At 42.7% G+C, this 18,709-nt stretch overlaps 1 protein-coding gene across 2 annotated transcripts in view; it reads right to left on the bottom strand.

The window, feature by feature from the left end:
* Nucleotides 1–6,437: 6,437 nt before the first annotated feature.
* LOC138637878 (glutathione S-transferase 3-like) overlaps nt 6,438–18,709 on the bottom strand; it is a 30,661-nt gene continuing 18,389 nt past the window's right edge. For both annotated transcript variants that reach the window (XM_069726811.1, XM_069726810.1), the window contains exons 4-7: nt 13,552–13,684; nt 10,982–11,123; nt 9,179–9,304; nt 6,438–6,764 (exon numbers count right to left, since the gene is read on the bottom strand). In XM_069726811.1, coding sequence (XP_069582912.1) covers nt 6,639–6,764; nt 9,179–9,304; nt 10,982–11,123; nt 13,552–13,684 — 527 coding nt within the window. In that variant the 3' untranslated portion in view covers nt 6,438–6,638. The remainder of the gene's footprint in view (nt 6,765–9,178; nt 9,305–10,981; nt 11,124–13,551; nt 13,685–18,709) is intronic.

The following is an 18,709-nucleotide window of genomic DNA, read 5'->3' as shown; positions in this document are numbered from 1 at the left end:
CCCATACACCCAGGTCTTTTTCATTGACGGTTTTGCCCAGAGTTTTAGAATTAAGCACATAATTATACATCGTATTACTTCTACCCAAGTGCATGACCTTACATTTATCCCCATTAAAGCTCATTTGCCATTTATCAGCCCAAGCTTCTAGTTTACATAAATCATCCTGTAATATAAAATTGTCCTCCTCTGTATTGATTACCCTGCAGAGTTTAGTGTCTTCTGCAAATATTTAAATTCTACTCTGAATGCCCCCTACAAGGTCATTAATAAATGTTAAAAAGAAGAGGGCCCAATACTGACCCCTGTGGTTCCCCACTGCTAACCGCTACCCAGTCCGAGTGTGCTCCATTAATAACCACCCTTTGTTTCCTATCCCTTAGCCAGCTCTCAACCCACTTGCACATATTTTCCCCTATCCCCATTATTCTCATTTTATGTATCAACCTTTTGTGTGGCACCGTATCAAAAGCTTTTGAAAAGTCCATATACACTACATCCACTGGGTTCCCTTGGTCCAATCCAGAACTTACCTCTTCATAGAAACTTATCAAATTAGTCTGACATGAACGGTCCCTAGTAAACCCGTGCTGATACTGGGTCATGAGGTTATTCCTCTTCAGATACTCCAGTATAGCGTCCCTTAGAATGCCCTCCAGGATTTTACCCACAGTAGAGGTTAAGCTTACTGGCCTATAATTTCCGAGTTCAGTTTTTGTCCCCTTTTTGAATATTGGCACCACATTTGCTATACGCCAGTCCTGTGGCACAGACCCTGTTATTATGGAGTCTTTAAAGAATAAAAATAATGGTCTATCAATGACTGTACTTAATTCCTGCAGTACTCGAGGGTGTATCCCATCCGGGCCCGGAGATTTGTCAATTTTAGTGATTTTTAGACGCCGCCGCACTTCCTGCTGGTTAAGCAGGTGACATTTAATTGGGAATTTTTATCACTAGTCATTTTGTCTGCCATGGGATTTTCTTGTGTAAATACTGATGAAAAAAAGTCATTTAGCATATTGGCTTTTTCCTCATCCACCATTTCACCCAGACTATTTTTAAGGGGGCCAACACTATCATTTTTTAGTTTCTTACTATTTATGTAGTTAAAGAATATTTTAGGATTATTTTTACTCTCTCTGGCAATGAGTCTCTCTGTCTCAATCTTTGCTGCCTTGATTTGCTTTTTACACAATTTATTTAATTTTCTGTATTTATTTAATGCTTCATCACTACCTACTTCCTTTAATTTCTTTTTGTCACTTATTGCGCCCCTTACAGCTCTATTTAGCCATATTGGTTTCCTCCTATTTCTAGTATGTTTATTCCCATACGGTATATACTGTGCACAGGTCCTATCCAGGATGCTAATAAATGTCTCCCATTTTCTTTGTGTATTTTTGTGTCTCAGGATATCGTCCCAGTTAATTGCACCAAGATCCTCTCTCATCCGTTGGAAATTTGCCCTCCTGAAGTTTAGTGTCCTTGTAACCCCTCTATTACACATCTTTTTAAAGGATACATGAAAACTTATGATTTTGTGATCGCTATTACCCAAGTGACCCCCAACCCTTATATTTGATATGCGGTCTGGCTTGTTAGTTAATATTAGGTCTAGCAGTGCCCCCCTTCTTGTTGGGTCCTGAACCAGTTGTGAAAGGTAATTGTCTCTCATAGTTGTCAAAAACCGATTACCTTTGCTGGAACTGCAGGTTTCTGTTCCCCAATCTATTTCAGGGTAGTGGAAGTCCCCCATAATAATGACTTCTTGATTCGCAGCTTCATCTATTTGCTTTACGAGGATATTCTCCATTGCTTCCATTATTTTTGGAGATTTATAACAAACCCCTATCAGTAATTTATTATTTTTTTCCCCTCCCCTTATCTCCACCCACAGGGATTCTACATTTTCATTAAATTCACCTATATTATCACGCAGGATGGGTTTTAAGGACGATTTTGCATATAGACACACCCCTCCCCCTCGCTTATCTGTACGGTCATTTCTGAACAGGCTATAGCCCTGCAAGTTAACAGCTCAGTCATGGCTCTCATCCAGCCATGTCTCAGATATCCCCACCATGTCATAATTATGCTCCAACAACATTAGTTCTAATTCGTCCATTTTGTTGGCGAGGCTTCTGGCATTCGTATACATACATTTTATGTATCTCTCTGCACCTCTATTCTTTCTTAAATTATTAACTGTTCTGACCCCACCCCCCATGCCACCGCCACCCCCAACTTCCTTATTTGTGCCCAGGTCTCTATCTGCACTATCTTCCCCCTCCTATAAAATGACTACCCTCCCCCCCAATTCCTAGTTTAAACACTCCTCCAACCTATTGGTGGGAGGCCCCTGCTTGGTGGGTGGCCCAGGGCCCGGGCCCCTTGGGCACAACCCTAAATCTGGGCCTGTGTCCTACTACAGTTATTGTCTAGGTCCCTGTTCTGATCCTGCAATACTCTGTGATTGTCACTGCGCCTTAAGGTACCGTCACATTAAGCGACGCTGCAGCGATATGGGCAATGCTGCTGATCGCTGCAGCGTCGCTGTTTTGTCGTTGTGTGGTCGCTGGAGAGCTGTCACACAGACAGCTCTCCAGCGACCAACAATGTCTAAGTCCCCTGGTAACCAGTGCCGCGCTTAGTAACCCAATGTTTACCCTGGTTACCATTGTAAATGTTAACAAAAAAAAAAAAGCAAACAGTACATACTTACATTCTGGTGTCTGTCCCCCGGCCTCAGCTTCCCTGCACTGTCTCAGCGCCGGCCGGCCGTAAAGCAGAGCGGTGACATCACCGCTGTGCTTTACGGCCGGCCGGCGCTCACAGTCAGTGCGGGAAGCTGACAGCGAGGGGACAGACACCGGAATGTAAGTATGTAGTGTTTGTTTTTTTTTACATTTACAATGGTAACCAGGGTAAACATCGGGTTACTAAGCGCGGCCCTGCGCTTAGTAACCCAATATTTACCCTGGTTACCAGTGAACACATCGCTGGATCGGCGTCACACACGCCGATTCAGCGATGTCTGCGGGAGATCCAGCAACGAAATAAAGTTCTGGCCTTTCTGCTCCGACCAACGATGTCACAACAGGATCCAGATCGCTGCGGCGTGTCAAACACAACGATATCGCTATCAAGGACGCTGCAACGTCACGGATCGCTAGCGATATCGCTTGTTAAGTCGCTCAGTGTGAAGGTACCTTTAGGAATTTGACAACTCATTCATGTGTAAATGCCCACACAGGCCATAAGCATGTAAAAGACGGGAGTCCTCTCACAGGAGGGGCTTCTGTAAGCCAGAGGACTCAGCTTGTCTGGGGCTTACAAAAGGCATACCACTGATTAGCATGAGTGCTTTATAGTCACACTGACACCTATTGTAAAATGTCTCACTAGCACTCAGTCCTCATGCTGTGTTTTACAGTATATGATCATGATCTTGGGGTTACTCTGGCATTATTTGAGTCGCTGACACTTGGAAAAGGAATCCTGAGATTTTTTTTTTTAAGGGGTTGTTCTGTCACATCATATTGAAGACTTATTCATGGGATACATCATGAAACATGAGATTGTGGGGTCTAAAGGTACCTTCACACATAACGATATTGTTAACGATATCGTTGCTTTTTGTGACGTAGCAACGATATCGTTAATTAGTTATGTGTGACAGCGACCAACGATCAGGCCCCTGCTGGGAGATCGTTGGTCGCTGAATAAAGTCCAGAACTTTATTTCGTCGCTGGACTCCTGCTGACATCGCTGGATCGGCGTGTGTGACACCGATCCAGCGATGTCTTCACTGGTAACCAGGGTAAACATCGGGTAACTAAGCGCAGGGCCGCGCTTAGTAACCCGATGTTTACCCTGGTTACCATCCTAAAAGTAAAAAAAAACAAACAGTACATACTTACCTACCGCTGTCTGTCCTCCAGCGCTGTGCTCTGCACTCCTCCTGTACTGGCTGTGAGCGTCGGTCAGACGGAAAGCAGAGCGGTCACGTCACCGCTCTGCTTTCCGGCCGCTGTGCTCACACAGACAGTACAGGAGGAGTGCAGAGCACAGCGCTGGAGGACAGACGGCTGTAGGTAAGTATGTACTGTTTGGTTTTTTTTACTTTTAGGATGGTAACCAGGGTAAACATCGGGTTACTAAGCGCGGCCCTGCGCTTAGTTACCCGATGTTTACCCTGGTTACCGACATCGTTGGTCGCTGGAGAGCGGTCTGTGTGACAGCTCTCCAGCGTCCAAACAGCGACGCTGCAGCGATCCGGATCGTTGTCGGTATCGCTGCAGCGTCGCTTAATGTGAAGGTACCTTAACAGATCAGATCAGCTGTTATTTGCTCTACCAGCAGCCGGATATAAACACATGTGACGAAACAAAGCTTCTTTCGATAGTCCCTATTCATGGAATAGGACTAGGCTCAGGAGCGCATTTTCATTTTTTTAGTAGTGATGAGTGAATGTACTCGAATAAGGTGTCATCTGAGTATCTTGGGCGTGCTCTGATAATATATTCGAGTCCATGTGGCTGCATGTTTTGCGGCTATTAGACAATCCCCACATGTTATGCGGCTGTCTAACAGCCACAAAACATGCTGCTTGAAGGACTCGCACATATCAGAGCACGCCCAAGATACTCGTTTTACACCTTATCCGAGCACATTCACTCATCACTAATGCTTACATCCGATGGCCACTGGAGAAAATAACTGCTGATCAGTGGGGGTGTTGGTAATCTGGCCCCTACTGACCTATTGATGACTGTAGTTGAGCGAATATCTTCTGGTCCCCGCTTATTTGGCAAGTTATAGAGCTTACTGAATAAGCTGCAGGGGGAACCCGGATACCTGGAGCGTTCCGTCTGATCAGCGACGCAGCTACATGTGTCGCAGCTGTGTCACTATCACAGCACATGCATGATCAGCCCAACAAACAGGATCTCCATGCATCCCCTGTGACAGTGACACAGCCGCGACATATGCTGCTGTGGCGCCGATCAGCCAGCGTACTCCATGTATCCGGGTTTCCTCTGCAGCTTATTCAGTAAGCGCTATAGCTTGCCGAATAAGAAGGGACCCCAAGAAATTCGCTCAACTCTACTTATGACCTACCCTATGGATAAATCAAGTGTAGATGACGGACAGCACTCCCTTACTTGGGCGCTCGTTCCATATCCAGGGAACCCACCTGGGTAACACGTCACAGTCTGCACAAAGGAACAGCGCTCCACCGGGTGTATCGATAAAAATAAATCCTTTATTTAGCCATAGAACAATGTTCTATGGCTAAATATAGGATTTATTTTTATCGATACACCCGGTGGAGCGCTGTTCCTTTGTGCAGACTGCTACCCTATGGATAAGTCATCTATATTGTATGACTGGACGATGGCTTTAATACTTTGTCAGCAGTATTTACCTATTGTGTTACTTATTCTTTAGGTGTTTTTTTCCCCACCATGCCATTTGTGCTATCTACACCTATTCTAGAAAGATTGTCCTTCAACCCTCTAGAGATGGCTGCAGCATCAACATGGAGGTTAAGTAGCAGGACATATGAGCAGCTCAATATTCTCTTGTAATGGGGGAACCCCATTCAACACGTTTGTGACCTAAAGATGGAACCTGCATCTTTGTGGTTTATGGATGAATATGTTCAAAGGGAGAACAGCCCTCTAAATTGCACAATAAGGTCTCTGATTCATTGCAATATACGGTATATCTCTCCTATTCAAAGAAAAAAAAAGATGCAATATGGTGGCTCAGTATGGCAGATTTTTTTTTTTTTTTGCACACCTGTGGACTTGAATGAGCGAGTCTCAACCAGATATGTTGCTAGGACACCTTTTCTAATAGGAAAGGGTCGACATTAACTGTTAGGATTGCTACTTCCAATAGGTGGCACTAGAGTTCTAGTCCTCTTCCTCTCTGAAGAGACAATTTGCATATTTCCCAGATTTTAAGTCTCCTCACCTCGACATGCTTATCATGTCACTCTCCTCAAGGAGAAACGATACTTCTTGGATCCCGGTCAGACGCCTCTCAATCAGCCAAACCAGATCTCCACTTTGCACTGACGAGGGGCAGTATCCCGAAACACAGTGTCTGCAAATTGAGATTCTGGTTTGGCTATTATCCTAAGTCATGTGACAAGGCTCGTTAAAGGGTCGACTTTGACTGTTAGGATTGCTACTTCCAATAGGTGGCACTAGAGTTCTAGTCCTCTTCCTCTCTGAAGAGACAATTTGCTAATAGGATTTAGAAATCATTGTGTGTAAATATAACACCACATTACCGCAAAAAGTATTTCATCCAAGCCACCCAAGCCATTTGTCTACTCTACAGTGAAAGGCTGGGATACATTGCATTGTAGGAATGGACAGAAATCATGATAATGGAATTTCAACTTAGAACCAATACAAGCTACATTTTTTTAATCAATTGTTTATTTGAAGGATTGCTATTTTGATATTGCAGGGTGCAACATGTAACAGATAAAGTAGCGATAAGTAACATACATTAAATATAGCTAGTAAAAAGTTACAGAACACAGAAAACTTCGTTGCCCGAGATTGATCACGTGAGAAAACTTCCGGGAGTAAGTTTTCATGCAGCTGAACTGTAAGTTATTTAATGAACACGAGGTCCTTCACGGTGTTCACATAGGTGTCATCAGCCATTGGTTTTTTCTTACTTCCCGGCTCAAAGAATTTCTTTATATTTGGAATTTCACAGGTTCTCTTTTTAAAAGCCTGAATAAGGAATACGTAAATACATTAACATTGCAACAGTAAACCAAAGCTTCTACACAATCGGCAAATGCATGCATGATTGGAGCTGCCTGAAAAATATTAGCAAACCTCTACAGCAGTAAAATGCAGGGCTGTGGAGTCAGTATAAAATAGACCGACTCGTAGAATATACAATAAGTTGGGTACAGTAGTACAATGCAGGATGTGTTTTCATAAGAATTTGGGAAAGGTATGTAATGTCCTATAAATGTCTGTTCTATTCCTGATCTAAGGATCTCGGCTTTTAGCTGAGATGAATCTATGCTGCACTTTATGTACATGCTCAGTAGTGACCAGTACTGTGGGGGTCGGTGTTATGAAATGTCCTATAAATGTCTGTTCTGTTCCTGATGTAAGGATCTCTGCTCTTAAGGTACCGTCACACATAACGATATCGTTAACGATATCGTTGCTTTTTGTGACGTAGCAACGATATCGTTAACGAAATCGTTATGTGTGACAGCGACCAACGATCAGGCCCCTGCTGGGAGATCGTTGGTCGCTGGGGAAAGTCTAGCACTTTATTTTGTTGCTGGATCTCCCGCTGACATCGCTGAATCGGTGTGTGTGACGCCGATTCAGCGATGTCTTCACTGGTAACCAGGGTAAACATCGGGTTACTAAGCGCAGGCCCGCGCTTAGTAACCCGATGTTTACCCTGGTTACCGTTGTAAATGTAAAAAAACAAACACTACATACTTACATTCCGGTGTCTGGTCAGGTCCCTCGCCGTCAGCTTCCCGCACTGACTGGTGAGCACCGGCCAGCCGTAAAGCACAGCACAGCGGTGATGTCACCGCTGTACTTTACGGCCGGCGCTCAGTCAGTGCAGGAAGCTGAAGGCGAGGGACATGACCAGACCCCGGGAATGTAAGTATGTAGTGTTTGTTTTTTTACATTTACAACGGTAACCAGGGTAAACATCGGGTTACTAAGCGCGGCCCTGCGCTTAGTAACCCGATGCTTACCCTGGTTACCCGGGGACTTCAGGATCGTTGGTCGCTGGAGAGCTGTCTGTGTGACAGCTCTCCAGCGACCAAACAGCGACGCTGCAGCGATCGACATAGTTGTCGGTATCGCTGCAACGTCGTTTAGTGTGACGGTACCTTTAGTTGAGATGAATCTGTGCTGCACTTTATGCACATGCTCAGTAGTGACCAATACTGTGGAGTCGGGAGTCAGGGAATTTGAGGAGTTGGAGGTTTGGCTTACTGACTCCACAGAGCTGGTAAAATGTGTACACTGTGGCTGGAGGAACTGTACGGATGAGATGATGACCATGATAATTGCACTTATGCAGTCATAATTCCATTAAAAGGAATCTTATCAGTAAAATTTGCCCTAGGCAAGCAGAGGTGAGGGTATGCAGCACAGCCTCTGTCTCCAATGTCAATCATGAGTGGTTGCAGCACCGGTGGGAAGTACAAATGACCCGAGGACTGGAAGTGCACTGAACCGCCCTCCTGCGCACTTGCAAAGCTAATTTGTATATGAATATAAAAATCTTACAGCAATGCAACATCAGGTAGCAACTAGTGATGAGTGAGCGTGCTCGGATATAGTGTTATACGAGCATGCTAGATTGTTATCAGAGTATCATGGGTGCTTGAGTAATATGTTAGAGTCCCAGCCACTGCATGATTCACGGCTGACAGTCGTAACACATGTAGGGATTACCTAACAGCCACAAATTATGCAACCGCAGGGACTTAAACATATTACTCAAGCACCCACGATACTCGGATAACACCCAAGTATGGTCAGATATCACTAGATCAGAGCACGCTCGCTCATCACTAGTAGCAACGAAGAAAATAAAATAAAAAAAGGTATTCTTGGAAAAGGAAAAATATAAAAATAAACTTCTCTGCCTCATAGTACTTGGGCTTGCGTAGGGAAAATATTACTAACAGATTCTCTTTAATAAGTCGTAGAATCTACCACTAGTGATGAGAGAGTATACTCGTTGCTCGGGTTTTCCCGAGCACGCTCAGGTGGTCTGAGTATTTGTTAGTGTTCGGAGATTTAGTTTTTTTCACCTCAGCTGAATGACTTACAGCTGCTAGCCAGGCTGAGTACATGTGGGGGTTGCCTGGTTGCTAGGGAATCCCCACATGTAATCAGGCTGGCTAGTAGCTGTAAATCATTCAACTGCGGCGATGAAAACTAAATCTCCGAACACTAACAAATACTCGGAGATCACCTGAGCAACGAGTATACTCGCTCGTCATCACTATCTACCACTCATGAGAGGAGCTTTACTATAATTTCCCTTGAAATTCCTTGAACTGAACACAATGGCTTCCCAATTGCTTGTATTCTTTTTCGCATTATCTTATAAAACAGTAGTCGTTTTCATCCTATACAACACTTACCTGTAAATTAGGAAATTTCTGCAGGATGTCGGGATGAAATTCTTCCAGTGATAGGATGGTATCCAATAGATAAACATCTGCACAGCTTAGCTTGTTTCCAACCAAGAATTCCTTACCTTCAAGAGCCTAAAATATAAAAGGAGACTCTTCTAATGGTACATCTCCTTAAAGAGTGTCTGTCACAAGTCTGTCGCTACACTTTTTATTTAAGAAAAACATGGGCAGCCTCACACTGTTGATTTATAAAACTATCACCTATTAGTAAAAGTGAAAATACGATGAATCCAGCAGGAAATTCAAGTAAAAATTCTTCTTTATTTCTTCGTGTTAAAAAGATAGATAATGGTAAACCACTCAAAAATTGTTACACAGCATCACGCATCAAAAGTTCATTCGGACGCGTTTCGACTTGATGTCTTATTCAGGCCTTCAGACATCAAGTCGAAACGAGTCGGAATAGCGCTGCCACTCCGTGAAATTTTGATGCATGATGCTGTGTAACAATTTTTGAGCGGTTTACTATTATCTATATTTTTAACATGAAATAAAGAAGAATTTTTGCTTGAGTTTCCTGCAGCATTCATCGTATTTTCTCCTATGAACTGTGTGTTCCAACCTCCATGCAGGAACAGATGAGAGGTGGCCGATCTCCAGGTGAGCTGACTATTTGTGTGCATTAGTAAAAGTGGTCACTAATGCCCCTCCTAAAGAACCAAACTTTCTAGCAAATGTTGTGCCCAAACTTCCATATTGTGAGATTGTAGCATGCAGGCCGGTATCGTACATCCCTTCAGGGCCTTCCTCACTGTGAAAGGGGAAGATCTCACTTTGTACCAACCCATCGCTGCCACAGACCTGACTAAACGGGGACCTTCTAATGTAAGGCAACATCACTAGAGCAGTTACGGTTAGTGCAAAGTGCGATCTTGTGCTTTCATAGTAAGGAAGGCCACATATGTTTGTGGGATCCTGCTCTGCATGTTCAAGTGCCACAAACTCTGCAGTTCACACCAGAGTTTTGCTGCCAAGTCTGAGGCCTTTATGGAGGCATTAAGGACTCTGGTGACCACTGTAAATGTGTGATATTGAGAAAAATCACCAGTCTGAGGCTGCTAACTCATTTCTTAATTAAAATTAGGGTTTAGATGACGATGACTACTACTTAAAAGGGTTGTCCACCACTCGGATAACCCCTTCTGAATCCCTAAGTGTCCTCCCTGTATATAGCAAATAGACAACTGCAGTGGCGAAACTGTTCCAGCAGTGGCTCTCCCAGGGCTCCCATAATGTGACAAGAGCCCGGGTAGAGCCAATTGCGCAGGCGTGTACTACGGAGGACACAGAATGAACTTCAATCCAGTATTTCGGCCAGCATGCAGCCAGCGGGTAAGGAAAGGGCGAATCAAACACCCAAAAACTCCGCCCATATGACTGAAAACCGGTCCCGCCAAATTAAGGTGACAGGTTCCCTTTAAGACAAGATTTAGAAAGGTTTTCCCCAAAGCCAATTAACTGGTAATAAATGAGTAAAAGAAGCTTCCAGACCCTGACAGCCATGTGGCTAACGTGGCTTTCAGTCATCAGTCATTGCAGGCCTCATTGATGCAACATACCAGGCCAGCTTTACAGATTTCCATTGGTCTTTTTGGGAATGTCTAAATCATGGACAAGCACCAACAAAAAACTGGCACCGAGATGAAGAACAACGGGGTCCTCAGGTTCTAGAATAAATTCATTCATCAATAATAAATAGAATGCTCTAACAAAACCGGTAAAAAAAAAAAAAAAGAGGTCCTTTCTTACTTTATTGTACACAGGGAAGTATCTTTTGAGTGCTTTTTCCTTCATCATTTTTTTTTGATTTTCCTTATCACAATCGGAGAGGAAGAAGTAGGACAAGATCATTGTCATTAGATCAGTGGCTCCATCAACATACATATCAATACTGGAAGGCAAGAATGGGGAAACAATGTATTTATTATTAGATAGATATATCTACACTATGGAATGTAAATATTTAACTACATGCAATATGCAATCCAAGTTAATTACCGTACATAGTTTTGCACTCAGAACTTCAGATCCATGATGGACATTCAAATGTAAGCAGCATCACATTAACTATACAAGTGATTAATATGATGTGAAAATAATCGACTAAAAAGCACTTTAGTTGGTGAAAGTTGAACATGTGAAATCCATTTCCTATACCTCCTATGAAGGCTGAGATACGATCACATTTCCAATGCGTGAGGAGACCTAAAGGTAGGAAATCTGAAAGATCTCCTGTCATGTGTAGAGATTTTGGTCCAGATTAATCAAGACCGGCGTTTTTCACACTGGTCTTGAGGAGGCATGCTGGAGTCAGGTGCCTGATTAACGACGCACTCCCACTACGTTTTTTATTCATTAAATGTGTGAATATCTGCATGTAATGTACTGCGAGTGTACCATCATACTCACCTACTGCTGCGCTCTCTGATGTCTTGTGCGGTTTGTCTCCTCTTTTGAGTGACGTCACCTCAATTGTTACTATTTGGGAACGCATAGAGTGAATGAACACCTACGGGGCCTTGTTCTGATGCTCCATAAGCATACATGGTAAAAGCCACTTCCAGGTCACGCAGAGCAGTGACGTGACAAGAGAAGCAGAGCGGCGCCAGACAGAGGAGAGGAGTTGTAGGTGACTATATTACTACATTCACACTGCATTACATGCAGATACACACATATATGAATTAAAAAACTAAGTGGGAGCGCTTCTTTAGTGAATCGGGCACCTCTGAGACGGCAGATTTTTTTTTTACGTGTGCAGAAAACCTGTCTTTCTGTAATCAGTGTTGGATCAGATTTTCAGTTTAACTAACAGTGATCTCCACTTATGAAAAATAAAATTACAGAGCTTCTCCTATAAATTACAATGTTAATCACAGATGGCACGCAGATGCCATACAGAAGTTGTCTGTGGTTTTCACAGATACATAGCCTTGCACAGGTCATTTGGCCAATCCAAAATGGACACACAGTCCGCAAAAAAGATTATAATAGGTATGTGTGTTGTCAGGGAAAACCACAGATAGAACATATACCTGATTCACAGACCTCTGAATGAGACCTCAGGGAATGGCTCATTAGGTTTTACAACATGAAGCGCAGACTCACCAAAACCTTGTCAAATGACAAATGCACTCGCAGGGTGCAGCAGGCCCCTGATAATAAGGGCGTGATCAATAGGTTGCCCAGACACTGGGCATCACATTTATCTGTGTGTATAGTGTCTTATGCAAGCCTTACCTGGGTGCATTTTTGCCACTAGGCAGCCAACCCCTCTAATGTTTGGGTGAGTGGGTGGTTGCTCTCATCAGTAGCTTGCACCTGTGCTGCTTTAGCATTTATTATCGGGGGTCTGCTGCACCCTGCGAGTGCACTTGTCATCTGACAAGGTTTTGGTGAGTTTGCTCTTCATGTTGTGTTTTTTTTTTAGTTTTTCTATGTTAGCTCTCATTAGGTTTTAGCATGGTCCTTGGTGCATATGACAGGACATTTACCTGAACCAGTGTATGGCAAAAGAGACACTCCGGGTGAGAATGCATTGGCATGATCCTCCGATAAGAGAGTTAAAAAAGAGCCATCGTAAACTACGGCATTCCATGCAGAGGCATATAACAGAAAGTGCACCCCGCATGGGAACAGGACTTCTTACAATGGGATATCTATGCAGTGGATGCCAGAAAAGGAAGGCCAAAATGCTGAGAGAACCAAGCCATGGGGGTGTATATTGGGACCTCCAAGTACTTCATGATTGATCCACCTCACATCTTAATAAGAATGATGCAACAGAAGAGAATCCAGAAGTTATCGCTAGCTTTGTCACAACCTCAAGAAATCTCCACATGGAATGAAGGTATTAAAATGACTGACAGTTTTATTGCTTCTAACAATGTTGTTAGTGTTTGTTTTTTGAGGGAGAGTATACACATGCTTTTTAGGGATGATTAGGCCTGCTTTAAAGGGTAATCCAAGTTATGTAACATCTTTGAGGTAGGTGATAGCTTCCCGATCACTGGAGACCCCCACCGATACGGTGAATGGAATGGGCATAACATCCAAACTTAACAATACCCCTTTAAGCCTCCTGACAAGAGGGAACTAGCTGGTACAATAAAGGGTTTATTTTGAAATAAATGGGGCTAATAATGGTTCAAACTATTAGGGCACAAGAAAACTGTCAGTATGGGAGGTGGGGCACCGGGTGGAGTACAGCTCGCACTATACGGCTTAGACTATGGTCCACAGTAAATCTTAGCATCAAGAGATCAGACAGTGTATAAGAAAACACAACCATTCCGGACTGATGAGGCGGGTGTACTCACTAGGCTCGCTCTTTCAGGTCACTTCCATACAGATTATACTTTCCAGCTATGTAATTCAGAATGGCCTTAGTTTGTGCAATTTTCAACCCATCGATTTCCAGCATTGGTATTTGGCCAAACATCAGGTCTCCAGCTAAAAGAAAGAGCAAGTGTATTAGAATTGGCTCAGGGATGAACTGTGGTAAAATCTGCATGTCTGACATTTACACCCAGGGCCGAGCATGCAAGCATGTATATATACACCCAACTGCCCGCAGCTATCAACAAAGTGACTATTAAACAAATCAGAACTTGTTCACATGAACACAACTCCAATCTTTAATAGCAAGAGGCATCCAGAGGGCAGCAGAGCAATTTACTAGTTTTATGTATATGAAGATTACAGGATACTATACACTGTTATAGGAGGGGCAAAGCCAGAAAGGGTGATGCACGAAACCGATCGGTAAGCTTATTTGTGCATGGCTGCCACTAACCCCACTCTTGGGATACAGCAGGTTTCAGAGGAGTGTATTTAAAAAAAAAACTAACGATTTTTTTTTTTTTTAAGTAATCGATTTTTTTTTTTCTTCATCTAAATGTCATTTATTCATGTCCATAAATTATCTGGATATTCACATAAAAGAGAAAAACAAAAAATTATATATATATTTTTTTTCTCTTGTGTGTGAATATCCAGATAATTTATGGACGTGAATAAATAACATAAAGATGGAGAAAAAAAAACAAAAAACGATTTTTTTAATATACACTCCTCTGAAACCTGCTGTATCCCAAGAGTAGGGTTAGTGGCAGCCATGCACAAATAACCTTACCGATCGGTGCCGTGCATCACCCTTTCTGGCTTTGCCCCTCCTATAACAGTATAAAATATATATATATATATATATATATATATATATATATATATATATATATATATATATATATATATATATATATATATATATATATATATATATATATATATATATATATATATATATATATATATATATATAAAAGTCAGTCTCCAGAAACGCAGTAGCCCGCACCACCTCCTAATGACACAGCTGAGTTCTCACGCCTGTGAACAGAGATGTAGCCGCCGGACCTCGGGTGCTTCTGCCGACAACACATGCCAATAAATCCAATCGAGATAAAGAAAGGCAGCACTCACCGATCCATCCGAGACAGGTATCTTTATTGTTACAGATTAAAAGTCTTCACGGCCGGGGTACAGATTCCAAAGAGTGCGGCAAGCCTGACCGTCAGGCTTGGCGCACTCTTTGGAATCTGTACCCCCGGCCGTGAAGACTTTTAATCTGTAACAATAAAGATACCTGTCTCGGATGGATCGGTGAGTGCTGCCTTTCTTTATCTCGATTGGATTTATTGGCATGTGTTGTCGGCAGAAGCACCCGAGGTCCGGCGGCTACATCTCTGTTCACAGGCGTGAGAACTCAGCTGTGTCATTAGGAGGTGGTGCGGGCTACTGCGTTTCTGGAGACTGACTTTTATATATATATATATATATATATATATATATATATATATATATATATATATATATATATATATATATATATATATATATATATATATATATATATATATATATATATATATATACATATACACACACAGTATAAAAAAATATATATATAGACAGACAGAAGGACAGAAAGATGGAAGTGACCCTTAGACAAATAGATATATTTATTTATTTGTCTAAGGGTCACTTCCATCTTTCTGTCCTTCTGTCTGTCCCGGATATTCATTAGTCGCGGCCTCTGTCTGTCATGGAATCCAAGTCGCTGATTGGTCTCACCAGCTGCCTGTCATGGCTGCCACGACCAATCAGCGACGGCCACAGTCCGATTAGTCCCTCCCTACTCCCCTGCAGTCAGTGCCCGGCACCCGCTCCATACTCCTCACAGTCACCGCTCACACAGGGTTAATGCCAGCGGTAACGGACCGCGTTATGCCGCGGGTAACTCACTCAGTTACCGCCGCTATTAACCCTGTGTGACCAAGTTTTTACTATTGACGCTGCCTATGCAGCGTCAATAGTAAAAGGATCTAACGTTAAAAATAATGTTAATAATAATAAAAAAAATAAACAATCATTATATGCTCACCTTCCGCCGCCTTTCCCACTCCTCGCGATGCTCCGGTAACCGCTCCATGCAAGCGGCAGGTTCCGGTGGCAAGGATGGTATGCGACAAGGACCTGCCATGAAGTCACGGTCATGTGACCGCGACCTCATCACAGGTCCTGCGCGAGAAGGACCTGCCATGACTTCACGGTCATGTGATCGCGACTTCATCACAGGTCCTGCACTACCAACCCTGGGACCGGAAGCTGCCCAGTGCACTGCACACAGGCGACATGACTACAAGGGCTCCCTCAGAAGGTGAGTATATGTTTTTGTTTTTTTTTTTAACCTGTGACATACGTGGCTGGGCAATATACTACGTGGTTCTGTGCTGTATACTATGTCAATGGGCAATATACTACATGGCTGGGCAATATACTACGTGGGCTGGGCAATATACTATGTGGGCTGTGCAATATACTACGTGGACATGCATATTCTAGAATACCCGATGCATTAGAATCGGGCCACCATCTAATATAAATATAACCGTTACACCGAAGCCTCTACCCTGTGCCAGTCATTACACTTGCTACCCATCCACTCCAGAATCCAGTACAAAACTACTACCCTCATCCACAAAGCACTCCATGGCTTAGCACCACCCTACATCTCCTCCCTGGTATCAGTCTACCACCTTACCCGTGCCCTCCGCTCCGCTAATGACCTCAGGTTAGCATCCTCAATAATCAGAACCTCCCACTCCCGTCTCCAAGACTTTACACGTGCTGCGCTGATTCTTTGGAATGCACTACCTAGGTTAATACGATTAATCCCCAATCCCCACAGTTTTAAGCGTACCCTAAAAACTCATTTGTTCAGACTGGCCTACCGCCTCAATGCATTAACCTAACGATCCCTGTGTGGCCTATTTATAATAAAAAAAAAAAAAAAAAAAAGGTTCCTCGCATCATGTTCTCATACACTTTATGCAGTATTAGCCCTCTGTGTCTGTACTGCTACATACTGGTTCATGCAGCTTTACATGAACACCTGAGCCTTACACTATAGCTGGTCCGAATAACTAAAGCAATTGTTACCATCCACCTCTCGTGTCTCCCCTTTTCCTCATAGTCTGTAAGCTTGCGAGCAGGGTCCTCATTCCTCCTGGTATCTGTTTTGAACTGTATTTCTGTTATGCTGTAATGTCTATTGTCTGTACAAGTCCCCTCTATAATTTGTAAAGCGCTACGGAATATGTTGGCGCTATATAAATAAAAATTATTATTATTATTATTATTATTATTATTATTATTATTATTATATATTTTGGTAGAATTCACATTCACCTTCATAACATGGTATAATTATATCATGTCATTATTAAATACACTTTGGGGTTTTTATTCTGGTGTATGATTTAATTTTTCTCATTTCAACATCACACTATTGCATGCTTTTATTATAATTTTGGTGTGTGACTTTTATATATAATTTTTTTCACCTGCATTGTGGAAAAAATGCACGTTTTTCTAATGAGAGGAAAGGGGTAAGTGATTCGAACCATTATATGTACTTGCACTAACAATCTGATTACTTGTATTACATACATAAATATTAAAAGTATTGGTGTGTATAGCAAAAATCATGGTTTCCAATGAAGCCCTGCCAAGGTCATGATTGGCATGGGGATCTGGAGCAGACCTCCAACTGTCATGGCAACCTATTGGCACCTCGTGGTTGCGTCCGAGGGCAGGGCGATTAGAACGATACTGCCCACCTTGCAGCAGATTGACAGCAGCATTTGACAGGTTAACAGCAGTGGGCAGCGCTCAACTCCCCCAGCGGATGGTAGAGGCAGATGATGGCTGAATAACACAGAAAAATGCAGGGCAAAGACAGGGAGCCGACATTGGATATTACATGTCAGTAAGAGGTTAAAGCTACGAGCCTAATATTGCGGAAATCACCTGTATCAGTGGTGATCAATGAAATGATAATGAATAAAAAGACTTATTTTTATTCTTCCATATATGCGAAAAGTAAGTGACATTTTGACCTTTCCGGTCTTTATCAAGGCATGGACTCCACAAGACCTCTGAAGGTGTCCGGTGATATCTGGCACTAATATATGCGCAGCAGATCCTAAAAGCCCTGTAAGTTCAGAGGTAGGGCCTAGAAGGATTAGGCAGCTTGGTTTTTTTTTTTTGCACATTCCACTAACTCTCAGATTTCATTTGGTCTCCTTCCAACTGCCTGCAGCTATGATGAAGCTGAAGCTATTGAGAAACTGCCCACAAAGCAGAAAAGACTCACATGAAGACAATTCCCAATGTAGAACAGCAGGAAACACCCCATCTGACCCTACATAATGAGGACAGCAAAGCACAAGTCTCCTCTAAAATACACACAATTGTAGTTAAAAAAAAAAGAAACCAACAGACAGACCACTATTGAGACTTAATGGTCTCAAAGTCTGGACTGACAACGGGTCTCCTGACCCAAACTAGCAGCCTCTTGGGCACATGTAGGTTGGAAATTTGGCTCAAGGTGCCAGCAGCTAGCCCAGACATTGCTGTCCATATGTGGACCATGAAATGTGGCTTTCTGAACCCGGGCAAAAATGTACACTTTTCCAGTTTTATATAAAGATTTAGAGTTTATTTTCTAGGTGAAGGGCCAGAAGGGGGCGATGCAATACTTCCTATTTCTCTGATTTTGGAATGACAAAAATCCCATTACAAAACTAAGATATGTAACTTTGCTAAATAATTCTTGACCCATTAGTTGAGCTATATCTGATAGGAATTATTAGCATCAATTGAGCATTGCAGAGCTTTACATTATTCAATAATTTAAGGAGCTTTTTTCTCTTAAAATAAAATTTCAGCTGCATGTGCAATAACATACTATAAGGTACATTCCATAAACAATTTATGCAATGTTTAAATGACATAGATAGGGTATTCTGGATCAGAGCCAGGGAGCCAAGAGGGTTTCATTGAGGAAGGAGCCAGGCAGCCAAGAGGGCTTCATTGGGGAAATGTGACGCCCCAGGGTCCTGGTCGTCACAGTAGCAC

Source organism: Ranitomeya imitator, chromosome 5 (assembly GCF_032444005.1).
Source record: "Ranitomeya imitator isolate aRanImi1 chromosome 5, aRanImi1.pri, whole genome shotgun sequence".
NCBI classification, from domain to species: domain Eukaryota; kingdom Metazoa; phylum Chordata; class Amphibia; order Anura; family Dendrobatidae; genus Ranitomeya; species Ranitomeya imitator.
This window is presented reverse-complemented; position numbering and strand designations above follow the sequence as displayed.